The sequence below is a fragment of the Bos indicus genome, chromosome 29 (genome assembly GCF_029378745.1).
Source record: "Bos indicus isolate NIAB-ARS_2022 breed Sahiwal x Tharparkar chromosome 29, NIAB-ARS_B.indTharparkar_mat_pri_1.0, whole genome shotgun sequence".
Taxonomy (NCBI): Eukaryota; Metazoa; Chordata; class Mammalia; order Artiodactyla; family Bovidae; genus Bos; species Bos indicus.
Window position 1 is genome coordinate 11,997,115 of NC_091788.1, and position 23,626 is coordinate 12,020,740.

Genomic DNA, 23,626 nt, shown 5'->3' on the forward strand with positions numbered 1-23,626 from the left:
TCAGGCTCAGTTCCATTCTGTTCCAGGGCCCCTGACCTGGCTGCACCACCAAGGATTAAGTGGCATGTGGAATTTATGCAACAACATGAAGCAAAAATAAAAAGCAATGCTACAAGGTGTTAAATGACTGAAGTGTTGATTAGATACTACAGAGAATATGTGGGAATCCAAGCTATTTTATTTACATTTATATTACATTGATTTGAATTCCACATCATTTCAGCAGAAACCAACTAAAGAATTGCTACATATAAAGAAAAATAGGAGTCAAGTAAGGATAACCTAGGTATTTAAAATATTGCCTCAATATTTGAAAACCATTTAAGAGAAGGTGCCTCAGAGACCCACTGTAAGCCACCGCCATGAAGAAATAATTGCACTGGTATCACAGGCTTTTCTCTCCAACAGAGAGAAGTGGCTGTAAAAGCCGACTGCAGCAAGGTACTCTTGAACTTGTTCATTTGGAAAGCTCTATGTTCCAACATTAGCGCTCTTTCCTTAGAAAACAGACTCATGTTAAATGACATTTTGATGAGAACAATTTTTAAAGTGAGAAAAGCCAAGCCTGGTGAAGCTGTGGGAAGACAGGGCTCTGATACATCTGCAGTATAAGAGGAAACTGGCTCATGTTTCCATAGGGCACTTTGGAAATAGGTACCAGAGGCCTTGGGATTCCCTGGTGGCTCAGACAGTAAAGTATCCCCCTGTAATGCAAGAGACCTGGGTTCAATCCCTGAGTTGGGAAGATCCCCTGGAGGAGGACATGGCAACCCACTCCAGTATTCTTGCCTGGAGAATCTCCATGGACAAAGGAGTCTGGTGGGCTACAGTCCATGGGGTCACAAAGAGTCAGATATGACTGAGCAGCTAAGCATGCACCAGAGGCTTTATCATATTCATTTAATTTGGTCCAGTGTTCATTTGTATGATTTATCCTGAAGACATCATCAGAGTGGTGCACAAATATAGAAAACAGTTTATTGCAACACCATTTGAAATAAACTAAATGTGCTTTAGAGATTAGTTAAATCATTATGTTAAGGCACAGTGATTTATAGGAAACAAAACTCATCTTGTTGAAATACATACATGATAGAGGCTAATGGTCGCTTAAAGTTGAAAAGCACATTCCAAAGCAATGTGTGTAATATGGTCACAATCATTCAAAGATATATATCCATATAGGGAGATTATGGATAATTTTTATTTTTATCTGTTGTTTTCGTTTTCTTCCATGAATGTATATTGCTTTTGTAATCAGTCACTATAGCATAAGAAAGACATTTGACCTCTTTGTTCCATTTTCCACAAGAGTATTCTGATTTCTAATATAATATATTGCTTCCTCATAGGAAAAGGCAGAAACAGCCTTATTTTTTAGTATCTGTACCTTATCCGCTTCGGCTAATGCCATTAATCCATCTGTTCTGTCAAAGTATAATATAGATACTGGACTGTAATAATTATGATTTATTCTTTGCTTAAGCTCATAATTTTGTATATCTTCTTGCCTGGATAGTTCTGGCTAATCACCTGCATAGATTTGGCTCTAACAATGAATTTTTCCCACTTTCAGGTAAACAACTACAGTTTAGAAGAAGTAACACATGAGGAGGCAGTAGCAATATTGAAGAACACATCAGATGTAGTTTATCTAAAAGTTGGCAAACCCACCACCATTTATATGACTGATCCTTATGGTCCACCTGATATTACGCACTGTAAGTACCATGCTTAGAGTCATCTTTGAACAGCAGGCTGGGTTTTCAAAATTGGAATTCTATAAAACTTGGCAAGATCTTCTGCTTGTTTAGCCTGTGGAAATACCGCAGAGGGATCTTGTACTTCATTTGCCTTGGGGGTCTTAGTGATGAGTTGGCAGGTTCGCCATTACAGAAAGGCTTAATAATGTATGTTATAGACAGTGTGATTACAACAACATAAGAGCAACATTGTTTTTTTTAACTGAAGTATAGTTTACATACCATGTATTAATTTCTGCTGTACAGCAAAATGATTCAGTTATTCATATATATATATATATATTCTTTTTCATATTCTTTTCCATTATGGTTTACCACAAAATATTGAATATAATTCCCTGTGCTATACAGTGGAATCTTGTTGCTTGTCCATTCTATATTTAATAGTTTGCATCTGCTAATCCCAGACTCCCAATCTATCCTTCCCTAACCCCCACTTTCCCTTGTCAACCACAAGTCTCTTCTCTATGTGTGTGCGTCTATTTCTATTTCATTGATAGGTTCATATCTTCAGTTCCCCGTATAAATGATATCATGTGGTATTTGTCTTTCTTTTTCTGATTTAACTTCACTTTGTATGGTAATCTCTAGGTGCATCCTGGGTGCTGCAAATGGCATTATTTCATTCTTTTTCATGGCTGAGTAGTATTCCAAGGGGGCGACACATCTTTAAAAAATTTTGATTTAGAGTAACCATTTCCGGGAGCTTAATTGCAGCTTTACGATGTTGGATTCGTTTCTGCTGCACAGCAAAGCAAATCAACTATACGTACACACATACCCACTCTTTTTCAGATTCCCTTCCTGTTTAGGTCACCACAGAGCATTGAGTAGAGTTTCCTGTGCTATCCAGTAGGTTTTCATTAGTTTTCATAGGTTATTCATTTTTAATTGAAGGATAATTGCTTAACAGGGTTGTGTTGGTTTCTGCCAAACATCAGCATGAATCAGCCATAGGTGCAGCTGTGTCCCTTCCCTCTTGAACCTCCCTCCCACTTCCCACCCCATGCCACCTCTCTAGGTTGTTAGAGCCCCAGTTTGAATTCCCTAAGTCATATAGCAAATTCCCATTGGCTATCAGTTTTGCATATGCTAATATAAATTTCCATGTTACTCTCTCCATCAACCCCACCCCCCTCATCTCCGTGTCCATAAGTCTGTTCTCTATGTCTGTGTCTCCGTTGCTGCCAAGGGCCAACACATTTTTAAAGGCTATTTCTCAAGCCCCTAAAGCACAATAGCTCTCCTGCCATAGTAGTCTCTCTCCCTAGTTCAAATCTATATAGTAACAGAGTGGAAAAGGAGGAGACGCAAAATAAACTGGGAGAGCACTGTTCTTCTTCCTGGGGAAGAGGATCTTGCCCTCAAATGGTGAAATCACGCTCCTTAATCACCATCCTTATAGTTCTAACCTTTTTCAGAATTTGATATATTGGCAAGAAAGCCAGATAAAATTTTCAGTCACTAAGACAGTGGAGATGGGCTGGAGGTGGGGGCTTCTTGAGCAACAACTAACAATGAGATGTTGTGCTCAGTTCTCACAATGTCCATTTCTACATAAGCCCCATGGTTTCCCCTCTTCCTAATAGGTCAACAAGAAGATTCTCTCTCTGGGGACTAGATTTGGAAGCAATTCATTTTTCTGATGTGAGTTAAAGGGACAGTTTTGGCAGCATCAGTAAAAGTGCTCATTCTGAAATCTTGAGCAACCAGTTGTGAGATTGAGAACTCAGAATGTCTTCAGGTCCTGTTATTAATTAGTAACTCTTAAGCAAGTCGTTTAACCTCTTTAGATTTGGATGTTTCTCTTGAGGGAAATTTAAATGTTGAATGATTTTGTTACCTGCCCATTACATCGGCTATTGGTTTTCTTAATGATTGTCAAATGACTTCCCTCAGAATATGTCTTTTTGTCAAGCAAGCAGTAAGGTGAGATCAGCCTTACCTTAGGATATTAAAGAGTTTTAACTTTCAGGGTTTTTCAAGCCAAATAAAGAAAAACCAGTCTTCAGGCTCTGTGAGCTTCTTCTTGATGGGCATATAGGACATTTCTTCTTTCTGTCAGAAGAAAAAAGGAGAAAACAAAATTTGCTATTCAATTCAAGAAATATATAGAGTAATTTCAGTACATGCAAAATACCTTATAAGGTAATATGTGAGATCCACAGGAGATACAGTCCTGGCCTTCATTGAAAGGAAGGTTAATTCAGGTATATAAGTAACAGCAGTATTTGGCAAACTGAGAGGGGATGTACATGCCATGAGAGAGGTAAAAAGAAATGTCCTTTGGGCACTCAGAGGAAAAGGATATCTCCTGTCTTTGGAAGACCAGAAAAATCTTTATGCAGAAGGTAGCATTTGAATTGTTTCTTGAAAAAATGGATAAGATTTCAGTATCAGAGATGGGAGAAGAGACAGAAGTTTTAGGTAGCTGGTAAAGTGGAGCAAAACTACAGATATTAGGAAGAACAGGGTTTATTTAGGGACCATAGGAGATGTGTAAGAGGGGATACCAAAATGAGTCAGTCTTCCAAGAATAATAAAAGGGAAAGTTTATATTCAGTACAATAGTAGCAATGGAGAGTGTGTAAGCAAGAGAACGTCATGATCAGACCTGCATTTCTCAGTGTATAAAATGGATCTGGGGAGAGAGCAGGGACAGGAGATCCAGTTAGCTTTTTAGTCACCCAAAAGGGGGGTGAATTAGGGTGGAGGAACTGAAAAGAAAGACCAGAGTTCTTAGCTTTTCTGGGATGGGAGAATAGTGTATTTAGGGATTAAAGTCTTATACAGTAACTTGCTCCAAGAGCCTTCTGCTCTTGATGGTTTGATATTAACTATGTGAAAAGAATGTGAGCCCTGCAATTAGAAAGCTAACATTTTTATTTCAATAGAACATTAATCATTGTTCTGAAAAATGTGAGTGTGGGATCTTTCCTCCTGTTTTTCTTTTTTTTTCTTCCCGTTTTTCTCTTCACCTAATTATATGAACTGGGCTTACAGATAAAACTGTTATTACATCTTTCCAATCCTAAAGGTCACCATGTGCTTGTACATATTAAATGCAAACAAACAGAAACTCCCATCTCTTGAAGGATCACAGAATTCTTAGCATGCAGCACAGCCTTTCTATTTTTAACAGGACTGTAACATGACACATTGAATCACCCACATAACAGATTTCTTTTTTTTTTTTTTCACTCCTTAGCTTATTCTCCACCGATGGAAAACCATCTTCTCTCTGGCAACAATGGCACTTTAGAATATAAAACCTCCCTGCCGCCCATCTCTCCAGGAAGGTACTCACCAATTCCAAAGCACATGCTTGTTGAAGACGATTATACCAGGTCAGATATGTTTGTTGGTTAATTGGGTTTGCGACCTTTACCAGGAAAGAATTGCATTTTCCTAACATGGCAGCTGTTGCTTCTCAGCTCTATTCAAGCTTATTATAGTCTCACCTGAAGTGGAAACCTGCCAAGACTTACAAGCAATGTAATTGTCCTCTGTTGGAAGCAAAACCACAAATCCTTCGTGGAGAAATTGTAATGTACACACATCCATCACTTGGCAATTTATAGGACTTTCTGATATCTAACACCATTGAGGTTTACAGCTATTATTATTATGTAGGTATTATTACTCAAAGAGAGAAAGTGGTGCTGAGGTTCAAAAAGAAGGAAGTAGCATACCAGTGTTACGTATCTGGTAAGTAGAAGAGTCAGAACTAAAAAACTGTTTGGTTGCTTGCTTTTATTCTAAATTTCATGTTGTGGCCACCACTGGCCACACACAATTCAATGAACTTGGGGAGTCAGTCAATCCTCCCTTGAGTGCAGTAACTGCAGGTAGAAAGGAAAGGAGTGAAATTAACTCCAAATGGTTTGAATTTAATATATCTCATTAATTTCTAAGGGGAACAAGATAGGATTTTAGGGCAGAGCAAGAGAACCACATGGCTTACCCCACAAAATAAAACTAAATTTAGCTGGCATGCCTCTGAAAAAGTCAGATCTGATGCTTTACAGAAGACCAGCTCAGTTTACTTCATGGTCCAGTCAGGATTCAATAAATTTTGGGTGATGAACGAATGAATGAATGTGTGTATGAATAATAGGAAATGTACATTTTTTTCTTTTTTAAGTGTTTTTGTTCTAAAGTAATGTGTGCTCATTGCATTTGGTGAGGTAATGCAGAGATGTTCAAGAAACAAAAAGCTCCCTCAAACCCACTGAGCTTCCCAGTGTGGCATTGTGGCCTGAACCTTTCATATCTTGCCTGCTGCTGCCGACTCTGTGTGACCCCATAGACAGCAGCCCACCAGGCTCCCCCGCCCCTGGGATTCTCCAGGTGAGAACACTGGAGTGGATTGCCATTTCCTTCTCCAATGCATGAAAGTGAAACATGAAAGTGAAGTCGCTCAGTCGTGTCCGACTCTTAGTGACCCCATGGACTGCAGCCCACCAGGCTCCTCCATCCATGGGATTTTCCAGGCAAGAGTGCTGGAGCAGGGTGCCATCGCCTTCTCCGACCTTGCCTGATGTCATACAAATGTGCAAAGCATACTCAGGTGTAGGTGGAGTCTGACATTGTTTTTAACAAAATAAGTTTGTATTTTACACATAGCTCTGCAACTTGTTTTTTTTCCTTTGAGAAATACTTTTACCCAAAATGAGTTTGCCTGTAGAAATATACACTTTTTCCCCTGAAAGTGTTTGTGTGTAAAAGCGATAGCGATGGATCCTTTAGTTTTGTATGCTGCCTGTCTCCTGAAGTCATTTGTCAGCCCTTAAAAAAATTGAGGAGACTTCCTGCTGCTTAACTTTCCTCTCTGGTGCCTGTGTATGCTTTGGTCTTCTCATTCCTTTGCCATTTCCTTTTAAATGATTAAGCATTTTCCATTTATTTTGCAATTTCAGGTTTGCTGAAGTAGCTTGTTACATCTTTAGCCAAGGAATGGAATGTTTAGATGCTGCAAATGTACATCTGGGGTTTAAATCAAATATAAACCTCTTCCTATGCTGAAACGTCTAATCTCTATGCTCTTAATTAAAATGAGGGCTGCCGCAAAGATAATCCTCGTGGTTCTTTAAAGATTGTATAAATACAGGCACCTTTATTCACCAGAACAATAATCTATTTGCTCTCATCCTATCGCTAATATTTGATAGGATTTTAATTTGAAAATGCCATTTATCTTTCTAGGCCCCATAGTGAATTAAAATTTATTAAACCCCATTTATAATCCAGGCCCTTTGCTTGCTCATTTACTTAAACTATCCTTTTAATCCTCTCTGAAACACTGAAAGAAGGACCGTCATCCCCATTTTAGAGATGCAGAAATTGAAGCTCAAAGAGGTTAGGGAACTTGCTTGGGGTCATACAGCTTTTAAGTAGGAAAACTGGGTGCCTTGCCAGCTTTAAAGTTCTGGCTAGGAGGAAACATGTTAACTTTCTCCTTATTTTAAAAATGAAAAGCAGGTTGTGTAAAACTGTTTTCATCATAGAAATATGTGGCTCGAAAGAGACCGGAGAGACAGTCAAGAATCCGCCTGCATGCAGGAGACCAGGATTCAGTCCCTGGGTCAGGAAGATCCCCTGGAGAAAGGAATGGCTACCCACTCCAGTATTCTTGCCTGGAGAATTCCATGGACAGGGGAGCCTGGCAAGCTGCAATTTATTGGGTCACAAAGAGTTGGACACGACTGAGTGACTAACACATGCATACACACACACACAGTTGTTATAATATTCAATCTACCAATTCACATGGAATATTTTAGATGGTGTGAGAGAAAGAGATTTCCTTTTTTTGACAGTGATATACCCTGGTATCTTACTTCTTGCCTGCCTCCTCCTTTGTTCTCTGGCAGGACAATCACATAGCTTACATAAAATCTTCTGAATAGCTGGTGCCTGCAAAACTGGTGAAATAAATTTTATCACTTCGCACACACCCACACCTCTCCCCCACATCCTCACCACGGCTGTCTGTTCTCACAGGTACTCTGTGATGGAAGGCATTGCCACAGGTCTCAGGGGTAAATATTTTCTCAGAGGCATATTCATTACCTTATTCATGAATATTCATTGACTACTTCCCACTAGACAGTGAGCACTGCAGTAGGGATGCAAAAAGAAATAAGAAACAACATCTCTAAGAACTATCAGATTGGGATGAAAATATATATGAGGATCCCCCAATACCTATTCCCTGATCATGCAGACCCCCTCTGTGAAGTTTTCCATAAAGCCTATATTCATTTTTTTTAATCCTGAGATTTTGGTCAAAATTCCCTTCCTTTGTGGTAATCAATGGCAGTTACTTATCCTTACCTAGAAAATGAAACGTTGGCAACTTGGTGTCAGTCCTCATTTTTTAAATGGAAAAGTTCTATAAAATCCCAAAGTGTGGGAACTACTAACAAAAACAAACAAAACTGGATCAGTTCAATGGAGTGCTCTTGTGTGGCCTCCAGCACCTGAGCTGGCACTCAGTTAATATTTATAAATGAGTTTTTTGAGTTGTCCGTGAACGCCACACAGGAACAGCCTGTGACATCAAATGAAGTTTTAAAGAGGAGATAACTTGGGTTTGAGGTTGAAAAAAATGTGTAGACTCTCTTCATCAGAGAGTCAAAGGATTAGGAAGGGCATTCATGGTAGGGGGTAGTGCACACATACTCAAAGGAAGAATGTAAAATAAAATGAATATATCTGTTATAGTTTGAATACAAGACTCTGAAGGAAAACTACCTACCTTTAAATTATCTTTATGGTTCTATCCTTTCATTCGCAACCTAGTCATAAGATTAGAAATATATAGAATAGTAAAAACAAAAAGATTACTACTATGCACCATTAAGTGCTTTAATATACTTTATCACCCCTATATTATGTATATAATATCCTATTCTTGATTTAGGCAGGTAACAAAAAATGAGTTTAAGTAATTTTCTCATGCCATACAGCTAACAAATAGCAGAATCAAGCTTTGAGTTCGTGTCTGTGTTCAAAGTACTCATTCCCACGCCCCCACCCACTATCTCATACAGTTTCTTCCTAGGGGAAAAATGTTGAGTAAAGAGGATTATGCTTCTGTTAGGAGAATGGTCCTACCACTTACCACCTAGATAACCCTGAACAAGTCTTTTAATGTCCTAAGTCTTGATTTTCTCATCTGTAAATTTGTTAAAATTATTACTCTCCTAAGGCACTATAGTGGCTTACCTTTGTGGCCAGTTTTTATTTTCCTAAAATAGTAAATCAAGAGAATTAATCTTTAATGGTGTGACTTGGGCTGATAGGAAAACAGTTCTGTGAAATGGGAACCTTCCAACTATCTATATAATTATATCAAATTGGCAGTCTTTTGTTCCAGATGTTCATAATATCTTACTCTATCTGTTGTGAGAAGTATTTTCAATCTTGCTGATTTATATTCACTTTTGCTGGAGAAATATAATAGGGTTTATAAAAAGAATTTTGATTAGAAGTATGCTATAATGACGTACCTGGATTTTTTTTTTTTTAACCTCTTTTACTGTTTCAGGATATGTGTACCTGAGTAAGCTGAGAAATTTTGTTTTTCCATTGATGTAGAGAAAGGAAGTCTAAACAAAAAGGCCTTGGATAAAATTCTCTTAGTAGAAACCCTGCTGAGTCCCTTATAAATCAAAATTATTGTTATGTAAATACTCTGGTCTTCAATTTTTGGAAAATAAAGCTATTACAATGATGCTGAGATGGTTTTTTGGCTCATAGAATTATAGACTATCAGAGTTGGAAGGGCCATAAATGAATATAGAGTCTAATCTTTCTCCATTTGCTGGGCAAGAAACACAAAGTCTAACAAAATTTGTTGGCTATCTGTAAGTCCCACAACTTGTAAGTTACAGAATCAAATTTAGAACCCTTATCTTTGAATGCCCAGTTCAGTGTTCATTCTGTTTCTCTAAGCTGATGGTCCTTTTTTTATGATAGAGTAAGAAGGTAACAATTACAAAAAGATATAATCAATCAGTGGTTACTTATGAGCAGTGCCAACTTTGTGCATTACCTACAACTACAGATCCCCTCTCTATTGAGCCAAGTCTTCTCTGTCACCCAGAAGAGATGCCAATCACACACCATCACCATCTGGCCAAGTAATCTCAGGATATACAAGCAAATCATTGATACTAAAATGAAACCAAAAGACTTGGGGATACAAAGTAAAGCTGCCCTTTCAAAATAAGTGTATTTAATCTCCCAAGTTATGAATGTGATAAATACCATTATGAAAACGGGACCTTAAATTAGCTGTGAGTGATATATTTCCCACTTTTAGAAACCCAGCTCACCTGGCTCTGAACTTACTGTACCCTGATGTTTTTCCAACTGGCTCTGTAATGTTTACCCACATAATTTGGTTGATCAAAAAGCAAAAGTTACAAAAGATACAAGCAGCTCATACAACTCAATACCAGAAAAACAAACAACCCAGTCAAAAAGTGGGAAAAAGACCTAAACATATTTCTCCAAGAAGACATACAGATGCCTAGCAAACACATGAAAAGATGCTCAACATCACTCACTATTAGAGAAATGCAAATCAAAACTACAATGAAGTATCACCTCACACCAGTCAGAACGGCCATCATCAAAAAGTCTAGAAACAATAAATACTGGAGAGGGTGTGGAGAAAAGGGAACACTCTTGCACTGTTAGTAGGAATGTAAATTGATACAGCCACTATGGAAGACGGTATGAAGATTCCTTAAAACACCAGGAATAAAACCATCATGAAAGTGAAAGTTACTCAGTCATGTCTGACTCTCTGAGACCCCATGGACTTTACAGTCCATGGAATTCTCCAGGCCAGAATACTGGAGTGAGTAGCCTTTCCCTTCTCCAGGGGATCTTCCCAACCCCGGAATTGAATTGGGGTCTCCTGCATTGCAGGCGGATTCTTTACCAACTGAGCTATTAGGGAAGCCCATATGACCCAGCAATCCCACTCCTAGGTATGTACCCTGAGGAAACCAAAATTGAAAAAGACACATGTATCCCATTGTTCATTGCTGCACTATTTACAATAGCTAGAACATGGAAGCAACCTAGATGTCCATCGACAGATGAATGGATAAAAGATGTTGTGGTGCATATACACACTGGAATATTACTCAGCCATAAAAAGGAATGTATTTGAGTCAGTTCTAGTGAGTGGATGAACCTAGAGCCTATTATACACAGCGAAGTGAGTCAGAAAGAGAAACATAAATATCGTATTCTAACACATATATACAGTATCTGGAAAAATGGTACAGAAGAATTTATTTACAGGGCAGCAGTGGAGAAACAGACATAGAGAACAGACTTATGGACATGAGGAGAGGGGAGGAGAAGGTGAGATGTGTGGAAAGAGTAACATGGAAACTTACATCACTATATGTAAAATAGATAGCCAATGGGAATTTGCTGTATGGCTCAGGAAACTCAGACAAGGGCTCTGTACCAACCCAGAGAGGTGGGATGGGGAGGGAGATGGGAGGGAGGTTCCAAAGGGAGGGAATATATGTATACCTGTGGCTGATTCATGTTGAGGTTTGACAGAAGACAACAAAGCTCTGCAAAGCAATTATCCTTCAATTAAAAAATAATTTTTTTTTAAAAGCAAAAGTTACTATACCCCAATACAAAATAGATTTTTTTTAAGGCTAAGTCTAAATAAAATCACAAGAAAGATTTCTTATCTCCAGAAACTTTCAAAGACCACTCCAAATTGTGCTCTGATGTTCACAGTTTGACTCCTTTATTACTAAATAGATATGAACCCATCAATCTAGAGTCTGCCTCCATCCATTCTCCTTAAATTACTAAACAGTAGTTTATTGGACATAGTATCGAAAATGTATTCTACTTCTTTTCTCTTTCTCCCAATCATTCATTCATTTACTCATTCAGTGAATATTCAAGCTTCTCCATGTGTACTGAATAGGAGATATATAAACAAATAAGTACCGTGGCCCACTAGGCTTCCTGTCTATGGGATTTTCCAGGCAAGAACGCTGGAGTAGGTTGCCATTTCCTTCTCCAGGGAGTCTTCCTGACCCAGGGATTTAAGCCAGGTCTCTGCATTGCAGGCAGATTCTTTACCATTTGAGCCACCAGGGAAGCCCAAATAAGTGCTAAAAAGAAAATAAAATGTATGTGCCTAGACAGTGTTTGGGGAAGATAGCAATATTAAGGAGGATAACCATGGAATGTCTCGCTGAGGAAACAGCATATGAGCTGAGACCTGAATGAAAAAAGACAAAAAAGGCGGGCGGGAGTAAGAAAAAGATCAGGGAAAGAGAATTCCAGGAAGAGGAAACAGCAAAGCCAAAGGCAGGAATAAGTTTTGTGTATTCCAGGAATAGAAGCAAGCCAAGCCTGCCTTGAAGGAGATGAGCTAATGGAAACATGGCAGCAAATTAGATCGGAGGAGTCAGGAGCCCGATGATGTAGGATTTTGTATGGAATAATGAAGAAGTGTAGGTTGCATTTTAAGTGCATTGAGCGTAGGAGAAGGCAATGGCAACCCACTCCAGTACTCTTGCCTGGAAAATCCCATGGACGGAGGAGTCTGGTAGGCTGCAGTCCATGGGGTCGCTAGGAGTCGGACTCGACTGAGCGACTTCATTTTCATTTTTCACTTTCATGCATTGGAGAAGGAAATGGCAACCCACTCCAGTGTCCTTGCCTGGAGAATCCCAGGGGCGGGGGAGCCTGGTGGGCTGCCATCTATGGGGTCGCACAGAGTCGGACATGACTGAAGTGACTTAGCAGCAGCAGCAGCAGCAGGGAGAAGTAACCAGGAGAATGAAATTACCTGGTTCATGTTTTATTTAAAATAAAAGAAAACAAAAACACACCTCTGACTAGTATGTGGAGAAGGACCACTGAAGAAACAAGGGAGAAATTATGACAGCTAGGGCTGGGAGGACAGGCAGCAATGGAGGAGAAGAGGGGAGGAGGAATCTGAGCCAGATTTTAGAGATGGGTTTAACAGCCGTGATCCAGGGAGCGGGCAGTCCTGCTTGAGTCAGGCTAGTTTACTGCTGGTCATTTGTACACTGTTGTCTGCTGTGGAGAACGCTTTCAGGAATGGCCAGAAGTGCTTGCCAGTGTTGTTGGCTTTGTTTTCCCCCTTAGTGTTTATCAATCAGAACTGGTTAGAGGCTAAATCATTGTTTCTCAAATATTTGTACCTGCATGCCCTTAGGCCTTGAGAAGGGAATTTGTTCTCCTTGAGGTAGAACATGAAGCTTTCTGTGCAAGCATGAAACACACAAATCTTGCTGCTGCTAAGTCACTTCAGTCATGTCCGACTCTGTGCGACCCCATAGATGGCAGCCCACCAGGCTCCACCGTCCCTGGGGTTCTCCAGGCAAGAACACTGGAGTAGGTTGCCATAGATGTTGTCATAAAAACAGGAGAGAGATCCTTGTTGCTTTAGTGTGAAAATATTTTGATTACAAATTTAAATATTTTTTTTCCAAAGTCTTAAAGTAAAATTTACACATCAGAAAGGTCTTCTGCATATAATAAGTCCCTGGCAAAGACTACAAACCCCAAGATATGGATGAGCACCCAAGTTTAAGAAGCACTGAACATATTTACACAAGCATGTCAGTTATTAAATCTGTATTATAGAAGCAGCCTCTTAATCAGGTCTCAAGGTTTATGGTCTCCATTAGAGACAGGTTCTCAAGGGATCAGACAACACTTTCCTTCAGCATGAAGTCAGGTCCTATTCTAGCCTCTCTTTTTAACTTATATTTAATGATTTGAAGCCATTTCTGAATGAACCAGGAAGTTCTTTCAACACAGGAAAGAAATCTTTTCTTATATACCTTTATCCAAGTATAGGAGAAAAGAACTGGGTGTTCCCTTGGCAGACAGCTGTGCCTGGTTAGAGTCAGGACCTGGGGGACAGAGTGTTGAGGTGGGTGCACCCTGGAGCCACCCTCCTTAGCATCCTGTCTTGACCTCCTCCCAGCTGTATGACCTTGGACAAGTTGTGTAACTGACCTCTGCCTCAGTTTTCTCATGGATAAAAGGAACAGACTAACACTTCCCTAACATCTGACAAACTAACACCTGACCTGCCTCTTGAGAAACCTATACGCAGGTCAGGAAGCAACAGTTAGAACTGGACATGGAACAACAGACTGCTTCCAAATAGGAAAAGGAGTACGTCAAGGCTGTATATTGTCACCCTGCTTATTTAACTTCTATGCAGAGTACATTGCTGAGGTCCAGCCCCGGCTGATCCAGGGAGTTAGAAGCGGGGACGGCGTCGGTGAGGATCAGGATACAATAGCTTCAATTATATATTAATTAGAGATGTAAAGAGTAATAGAATGAGGATAGCTCAGTAGGAAAATTCAGTGGAGAAAAGAGGCTGAGTAGCTTGGTTTATGCGGGAAACCAATAAAACTTCAAGACAAGAAGCTTGCACCACTTACGTAGGCCGCAGGCGTCCTTCCGTTCTCCCGAAGGAGAGGAGACACTGAGGCCTCCCCAGTCGGATCTTAGAAGCCCAGGCATAATTAGTAAGCATGGCGGGCTCCGCGCTCCAGATGGAAACTCAGCCAGAGTTCAAGAGAGAGAGAATGACATGGGGAGACCATTATTTCGAGAAACTGATCCCAATTCTTTATTTTCCATGGTCTACTTTTATACACTGAGATGTTATGCAAAAGTCACGCGGGGTCAGCAGTCCTGACTTATCAAAGTCAGGTGCTTCATACAACTGTATACAGAGGTCTTGGGGGTGTTACATCATCTTCTGGCCAGGGGGCCTGCTGACAATTTATGACCCTCTCCTTGTGACAGTGGTCAGTCAACCAGGACACTTATTTCTCCAGGGGTGATTACTCTTAAAAAAGACTCCACCTTCTGAAGGTACCAGATAAAGTTACATTCCTATAGGGTGAGGGTGTAGTGGGTTTTAATTAAGGAAAGAATTTACTTATCCTAACTTCTAATGTGATTAATATCAAAGGTTAATACTTATTTATTCTATATATTCATTAATATAATATATATATTAATATATATTATATATATTATATTCATTAATAAATATATGTAAGGGCGGGGGATGTGGACACTTAGCAACAAACATTGACTCAACAAATGAAAAACGCTTCACCAATACAATTTCTAATCAGCCCACTATACTTATACTAATGGTTTTCTAACTTTTCTAAGGAACCTGTTTTTAGCAGGTTTAAAGCATCTCGTGCCTATCACGGTTGGGAGGCTGTGAGCAATCACATGTGGCCGGACAAGCCTGTCAGGCAGGCTAGAGAACCTTCAGAGGAGTTTTTAGGTTAAAACACTCTTGTCACGCCCAGGAGTTTTTATTAACTGGAGGTCTAAGTTAACTCCTTCTCTGAAAGAGGTGGTGGGGGACAGCCCCCCGTAAAGTCAGAGATGTAGGTGAGAGCACAAAGTAGTAAAGTAGGCAGGCTCTGGTTATGGGGGTAGATGCTCAAGAATTTCCAGGGGGATTCCTGAGGCTCGATCCCACCTTTGAGTATGTCGAGCCTCCTTCCTCATGACCTTTGCCATGGGTGGAGGTCCTCACGCCGGCTCCCAACAGTACATCATGAGAAACGCTGGCCTGGAAGAAGCACAAGCTGGAATCAAGATTGCCAGGAGAAATATCAATAACCTCAGATATGCAGGTGACACCACCCTTATGGCAGAAAGTGAAGAGGAACTCAAAAGCCTCTTGATGAAAGTGAAAGTGGAGAGTGAAAAAGTTGGCTTAAAGCTCAACATTCAGAAAACGAAGATCATGGCATCTGGTCCCATCACTTCATGGGAAATAGATGGGGAAACAGTGGAAACAGAAAGAGACTTTATTTTTCTGGGCTCCAAAATCACTGCAGATGGTGACTGCAGCCATGAAATTAAAAGACGCTTACTCCTTGGAAGGAAAGTTATGACCAACCTAGATAGCATATTGAAAAGTAGAGACATTACTTTGCCAACAAAGGTCCATCTAGTCAAGGCTATGGTTTTTCCAGTGGTCATGTATGGATGTGAGTTGGACTGTGAAGAAAGATGAGCACCGAAGAATTGATGCTTTTGAACTGTGGTGTTGGAGAAGACTCTTGAGAGTCCCTTGGACTGCAAGGAGATCCAACCAGTCCATTCTGAAGGAGATCAGCCCTGGGATTTCTTTGGAAGGAATGATGCTAAAGCTGAAACTCCAGTACTTTGGCCACCTCATGCGAAGAGTTGACTCATTGGAAAAGACTCTGATGCTGGGAGGGATTGGAGGCAGGAGGAGAAGGGGACGACAGAGGATGAGATGGCTGGATGGCATCACTGACTCGATGGACGTGAGTCTGAGTGAACTCCGGGAGTTGGTGATGGACAGGGAGGCCTGGCGTGCTGTGATTCATGGGGTCGCAAAGAGTCGGACACGACTGAGCAACTGAACTGAACTGAACTGAACTGAACACTTCCAACCTCATAGGCTTGTTGTAACAAGAAACAGAGTTAATACATATGAAGTTCTTAGAAAAAAGTAAGCATTTCATAAACGTTAGTGTCGACCACAAACTGGCACTCGCCGTGGGCACTTGCCATCTGCCTCTATAAGGGTTAAATCACATGCTGCTGCAGCTGCTGACCCTCAACACCCCCTGCAGGGAGTCCAGGGTGGAGATCAGGAAAGAGGCAGCTGGTGCTCTGGAAAACTGGCAGAAAAGGTCTTCAGATAGTTAGATATTTTCAGGAACTGATTTTATGAGCCCAGTTCTTGCATCTTCTCATATCCAGAAAAGTGGTAAATTCTTTCATGGTGACATCTGCTCCTCAGGACCAGCAAAATCTTCTGCAAAAAGATGTGCTTGATCACGTGAACTTCCCCTTCATCCACATCACATATGTATTGGTCTTCACCCTCCGGCCTCTTGGGAGCAGTTTCTCAGAGCTCTCTGAGGTTCTGTCTCCCAGCCTGAAGTCCTCATTTTGCCCCAAATAAAACTTAGGTCACAACTCTTACATTGTTTTAAGTCGACATTAGCTCTTATTAATACTATTTAAAACAAGGATTTAAGATGAAATGCTCCACAAATAGAGTTTTTGAATGGAAATGTAGCCAACAATGCTATCTATCCAGATGCTCAAACAAAATCTACTTATGCATTTTTTCAACTAATTTGTCTCCCAGAGCACATTTGATTTCCTTAGAATGTTGTATTACAGGAAGTCCTCAGTCTTAATGTTTTATTAAGGATCTTTATTTTTATTAATGGGCTTCCCCAGTGGTTCAGATAGTAAAGAATCTGCCTGCAATGCAGGAGACCCAGGTTTGATCCCTGGGTTGGGAAGATCCCCTGGAGAAGGGAATGGCTACCCACTCCAGTATTCTTGCCTGGAAAACCGCAAGGACAGAGGAGTTTGGTGGGTTACAGCCAATGGGGTTGCCAAGAGTCAGACATGACTGAGTGACTAACACTTTTACTTTTATTACTACTACTAATAGTTTATTAATAACACACATTGTTAATATAATGAGTATTCCCATCTTTATTGAAAATATAAAGTAGGATTCAGTGGAATCAAATATGATAAACACTAGTGACAGAAGATGAGATGGTTGGACAGCATCACCAGCTCCGTGGACATGAGCTTGAGCAAACTCCGGGAGATGGTGAAGGACAAGGAAGCCTGGTGTGCTGCAGTCCGTGGGGTCACACAGAGTGTAAAACAACTGAGTGACTAAACAACCAACAACAGTCCATCAGTCTGGCCTCTATAGCCAAATACAATTATTCTCTGGATAATTAATTGATATTGGCCCTATTTTTTTCATAGTAGGCCTCAACAGCCAACACCATGTAGCTTTTCATGCAAAGAAATTCTGCAAAATATGTCATCAGACTCCTCACAGCCTTTGCAAAGTGCATTATTGAACTTAACCAAGTCAGAGGTTCATCAGCAAAGTCTCTGAGTTATGTTTTGCCCTGCGCTACACGCCCACTTGCTGCAGTGTGGAGCCTGGCACTATAATGTCTCTCCTGAAGCAAAGGATAGTAATGAGACGGAGTGAATGGGGCAAGACAGGTAAGACAAATGGAGGATGACTCAGCTAGTGGGCGCCTCCAGGGAAATTTTCTCTTTGTTGGTGGTGGCTCCACATAATCATTTAGATTTACTTACATAAACCGTAACGCATGATTGATAGGGCTATCCTGTTAGAAACAGAGAGAGTGCGTATGCTAATGGGGAAGCTGATGAATCTTAACTAATGGAAAATATCCAAGTATTTATGGGAAAACATGTTAAGCTGCTGTTTGCTGCCAGGGAAATGAATTTAATGATAGGAAAAATGAAACAGTAATGGAAATTTTAAGGCAGTCTTTTATAGATGTTTATCATTTTGTATGTACTTAATAAATTACCCAGACATAAATACACAGCATTAGGCCTTATAATGTTATGGAAGATGGTTATGTATGTACTTAATAAATTAGCCAGACATAAATACGCAGCATTAGGCCTTATAATGTTATGGAAGATGGTTATTGCACATCTATGGCTATTGTTATTATAGATGTAAAATTCAAGCAGATAGTTGTTTAATCAATGCTGTATTACATTTTAATAGAATGAATTTAGCCTTGGCCTCCAGGGCTGGTTGAGATTAAATTAAAAAAAAAAAAAGGATTAATGATAGGTAATGGAGAATGTTGTAGGGACCATAGTACAAGCAATCAGCTATTAATTGACTCCAGGCCCCTTAAATTGCAAGTTAATACTACCACCAACAAATGTGTAGCTTATCTCTGGCCCTTTTCCTGTGGCATTGAAACAGGGTGCATATTATGATTAAAGACAAGTAGACATAGCCTCTTCCTCTAGGAATTTGTTTTCACATCCATGTGTCAATAAAGTAATAGAAGACAGCTGATTCTCAGTTGTTTACATGTGGTATATACTTTGCAAATTCTCCAGAACAGCATTGCAATCCCTGAGCGACTCCTAACATCTGCTCCAAGGGTCCCCACCTCTAGGATCTAATGCCTGATTATCCGAGGTGGCGTTGATATAATAATAATAAAGTGCACAGTAAATGTAATGCTCGTGAATCATCCCAAAACCGTACCCCACTCTGGTCTGTGGAAGAATTGTCTTCCATGGATCTGGTCCCTGGTGCCAAAAAGATTAGGGACCGTTGCCATCTGCTGCTGTGAGGGAGGTTACCATGTTAATAGTAATGTTTGCCTTAAGAAAATGTAAGAAAACCGTAGCATACAATTATTGTATTTCAGAGACTTATACTCTTTTATAATATAGACATCAATTTCGTAATTTTTAGGTTGCATCATTCATTTTTTGCTTCTGGGTAATTTCTTTAACCTAGATAATTTAATCAAGCTATATCTGAGTAAAACACATTTTAAAAATACTGCCTGCAAACATGCTCTCCAGACATCCTTTTCAATCTTTAATCTATTTCTTACTCCTTTTATTGCTTTCTACCCCTCTTCATTTTTTTTCCAATAAGTTTTATTATTTTCCCTGATTGTAAAAGCATTATGTATTTGTAGAAAAGTTATAAAATAACAAAAATGTAAAGAAAAATTCACACCACAAAAAGATAATCGTTATTCTTTGTAGCTTTCTGTTTCGTATTGGGGTACAGCCGATTAACAGTGTTGTGATCGCTTCAGGTGAGCAGTGAATGGTCTCAGCCATACATATACACACGTATCCATTCTCCCCCATACCCCCTCCTGGAAGGTCATGTACGCACTGCTACATTTAAAATGGATAACCATCAAAGACCTATTGCACGGGGAACTCTGCTCAATATTATGTGCCAGCCTGGATGGGAGGGGGATAATCGTTATTAATAGTGATACATTTCCATTATTTTCTATTGATACCTATAGTAAGTTGCAAAGTTGAGATCTGAACACAGTTCAGTCTGGGTCCAGAGTGCGTATACTTGACCCCGCTAGGAAAGGACATGTGGTTGCTATATAAAGGGATAGGATTCAAACCCAGGTCTGGCTGTTTTTGCTGTACTGCATGGGTAGCGTTAATAGCATTAATATTTCTAGAATTTCCTCTGTGCTTCAAATTAGTCTCTCTCTGGTTTTTCCTTTGTCCAGAAAAGTGAAACTAAAGTTTTATTCATTGCTTCCTCCCGGCAACAATCGCGGCCTGTTCAGGGCAGGAGTCAGTTTTTCTCAGAAAAGGGCAAGCCTTTTGGATGGTGCACTAGCAGCCTGGGGGTCAGTCTTTAAAGCTTATCCTTCCCAGTCTAACACCAGACCCCATGTGGGTGCCTTAATGAGTATTTGAAGTCCTCACTGAAATAGCTTAGCTGTCCCCGTGAGTGTGTGTGCCTCTGAGTGTAAACATTTAAATATCAATGCTCATCCTAGATCTCTTTTAAAATTAGATTGACCTTGAAGTAGAACAATGTGAGTCCTTTATTATGTAAACTGTGTCCTAAATGGAAATGGTGTCCACTAAGCCATTTAGAGCTCGATATTTTCTTTTATGTTCCACCCCCCCTAATCTTTTCCTAAAGTCTCATTTACCATGTTCAGATAGAGGATGAAGGCAGAATGAAACAGCTGAAATAAATGTGATAGCTAGAGATTTCACAGCCAATTATGTGAGGCCTTGCTCTGAATTTGTAACAGGACTGGTAAACTCTGATAGCTGTCCAGTGCTGCCCAGCTACTCTCCGATTTCCCCTTTAGCTCCTGTAACACCATATGAGCAGAGAGATGTTGTTGTATTTATTTAGCAGTTTGAACATCTGAGATGACAGAGATGCCATAATTTCTCCTGTAGCAATAAACAGTAAGTGGCAAATCCCAAACCCAGAGCCCAGAAGCAGGGTGACATTTGACTAAGAGTTCAGATTTTGGACATATAGTCATTCTGGGTTCACCACTTCCTAGCTCTTGGACCTTGGACATGTTATGTCACCTCTCTATGCCTGTTTCCCCAGCCATGCCTATACCATGGGTTATTATTAGGATTCAGTGAAGTTTAGAGCTTGGTACAAAATAAGCTGAATTCAGGTTAACTATTATTATTATTATTATCATTATTATTAGGTTTGACTTCTAGTCCAGGGCACCATGGTGATTATAGGATCAGTTGCAGTTATTGATAGCAGTGCTGGTTGGAGATGGTGGAATGAAATTAGGAAGTGAACAAGAGGGAAATGCTTTCAGCTAACCTAATAAAATTTAGATTTATACTATATTTATCCTTACTTTAAAAGGGTGGATTTTGAGACCTTATGTTGATTTAGTGATGTTTCCTTTATATTTCAATTTCTTTTAAAATATATAGAGAGATCCTAATTAAGAAGGCTTTATTCAAAACCACACCTAACCATTAATGTTATAAAGAAAAGTCTGTGTTAACGACTCAAGCTTTATAGACTTAAAGCTGATTTTTTTTTTCTTGGCCACTCCACATGGCTTGCAGGACCTTGGTTCTTAGTTCTGTAATCAGGGATTGAACCCATGCCCACTGCCGTGAAAGCACAGAGTCTTAACCACTGGGCTGCCAGGGAAGTCACTGATTTTTAATTTAAAAACTCTAAAATTAAAAATTCTAGAATGTTAAGTAAACACAAATATATACCTTTCCAAATACTCAGGTTTACTATGCAGGCATCCTAAAACTTTTTCAATAGGTACAGTGATGACTTTAGCATAGCTTCATGATTTGAGCACAAAAGCCAACTATATACACAGCAATACCTATGGTAAAGTTTCCTACTTCCCAAGCGTAGCGTTAATTCTATGGCTTTGCTGTATAATATTAGATCGGACCATGTATGGTTGGATGGAGTTCCACATACAGTATGTAGTCAAATCCATGTAATGCTGAGTGTAGCTCTGATAAGGTTATTCTGAGTTTAAAATCATGACAACTGAAGGGAGCTATGAGGAGTTGTAAGTGAGGAGAAGCTTGTAGTGAGAAGGTGGTCTCCCCAGCTCAAGCAAAGTAGTATCTTCCTGCTGCTGCTGCTGTCGCTTCAGTCGTGTCCGACTCTGTGTGACCCCATAGATGACAGCCCACCAGGCTCCCCCGTCCCTGGGATTCTCCAGGCAAGAACACTGGAGTGGGTTGCCATTTCCCTCTCCAATGCATGAAAGTATCTTCCTGAGAACCACTGTATTCTGTAGCTTAGACAGAAATACTTGGTTACATTCTGCTTGGTGGTGGTGGTGGTGTTCAGTGGCTAAGTCATGTCCGATTCTTTGTAACTCCACGGACTGCAGCACACCAGGCTTCCCTGTCCTTCACTATCTCCCTGAGTTTGCTCAAACTGATATCCATTGAGTTAGGGATTCTATCTAAGCATTTCATCCTCTGTCACCCCCTTCTCCTCCTGCCCTCAATCTTTCCCAGCATCAGGGTCTTTTCCAATGAAGCAGTTCTTTGCATCAGGTGGCCAAAGTATTGGAGCTTCAGCTTCAGTATCAGTCCTTCCAGTGAATATTCAAAGTTGATTTCCTTTAGGAATGACTGGTTCGATCTCCTTGCTATCCAGCGGACTCTTAAGAGTCTTCCCTAGCATCACAAAAAGTTAAGTTTTATATATCCCTCTAATAAAATAAGAGTAGTACGTCTTACCTTCCAGTGGAGAAAAAGAACTTAATATTTATACTCTCTAGATACTAACATTAATCAGCTGAATATTACCAAGTCAAAAAAGTTTAGAACAACACTTGCTGAAAGAGATGAGGCAATTCAAAATGTGGCTACTTCATAACTCTCTCAGAAAGAGCAGGTCTACTGTCTAAACCTAATTCCAAACCCTCACAGTCAGTCAGTCACAAGTGAAACCTGTTTGAACACAGACTCCCAAGTCCTACCCCAGATCTACCAAATCTGTGTGTTCAGGAATAGTATTAGTATTTAAAAATAGAACAAAAGCCATCAGGTAATTCTGATGCAGGCAAGTTCAGGGACCACTGGCTTAAATTCATCGTGTCTTTGACTTCAGAAAATTGTGTTATCAAAGTAAAAGCAAAATGTACCACATTACAAGAAAATGTGATCAGGTGTTTCCCTCACAGGTCAAAATTTTATTAAAAAAAAAAAAGAAAAGAAAAAACTTTGAGTGACTCTACATTTTGGTAATTCTCAAAATATTTCAAACCCTCTACCAGCAAAAAATATCCAGTTCGGTTCAATTCAGTCACTCAGTTGTGTCTGACTCTTTGCGACCCTCTGGACTGCAGCACACCAGGCTTCCCTGTCCATCACCAACCACCTGAGTCTACTCAAACTCATGTCCATTGCATTGGTGATGCCATCCAACCATCTCAGCCTCTGTCATCCTCTTCTCCTCCCGCCTTCAATCTTTGCCAGCATCAGGGTCTTTTCAAATGAGTCAGTTCTTCCCATCAAGTGGCCAAAGTATTGAAGTTTCAGCTTCAACATCAGTTCTTCCAATGAATATTCAGGACTGATTTCCTTTAGGATAGACTGGTTGGATCTCCTTGCAGTCCAAGAGACTCTCAAGAGTCTTCTCCAACACCACAGTTCAAAAGCATCAATTCTTTGGTGCTCAGCTTTATTTATAGTCCAACTCTCGCACCCATACCTGACTACTGGAAAAACCATAGCTTTGACTAGACAGACCTTTGTTGGCAAAGGAATGTCTCTGCTTTTTTATATGCTTCTAGATGGTCATAACTTTTCTTCCAAGGAGTAAGTGTCTTTTTTTTTTTTTTTATGTCCTATAGATATCAATTAGGTCTAACTGGTCTATTGTATCATTTAAAGTTTGTGTTTCCTTGTTAATTTTCTGTTTAATTGATCTA

The 23,626-nt window shown here is 40.0% G+C and overlaps 1 protein-coding gene and 1 long non-coding RNA gene across 15 annotated transcripts in view; one reads left to right on the forward strand and one right to left on the reverse strand.

The window, feature by feature from the left end:
* The window catches only part of DLG2 (discs large MAGUK scaffold protein 2), a 2,332,068-nt gene that overhangs the window by 1,720,896 nt on the left and 587,546 nt on the right, over positions 1-23,626 (forward strand). For all 14 annotated transcript variants that reach the window (XM_070783335.1, XM_070783336.1, XM_070783337.1 and 11 more), the window contains 2 exons: positions 1,577-1,721; positions 4,972-5,110. In XM_070783335.1, the coding sequence (XP_070639436.1) occupies positions 1,577-1,721; positions 4,972-5,110 (284 nt within the window). The remainder of the gene's footprint in view (positions 1-1,576; positions 1,722-4,971; positions 5,111-23,626) is intronic.
* The window catches only part of LOC139180779 (uncharacterized), a 52,624-nt gene that overhangs the window by 1,236 nt on the left and 27,762 nt on the right, over positions 1-23,626 (reverse strand). Inside the window, exon 4 of the long non-coding RNA XR_011565029.1 lies at positions 3,709-3,821. This is a non-coding gene — a long non-coding RNA (uncharacterized lncRNA). The remainder of the gene's footprint in view (positions 1-3,708; positions 3,822-23,626) is intronic.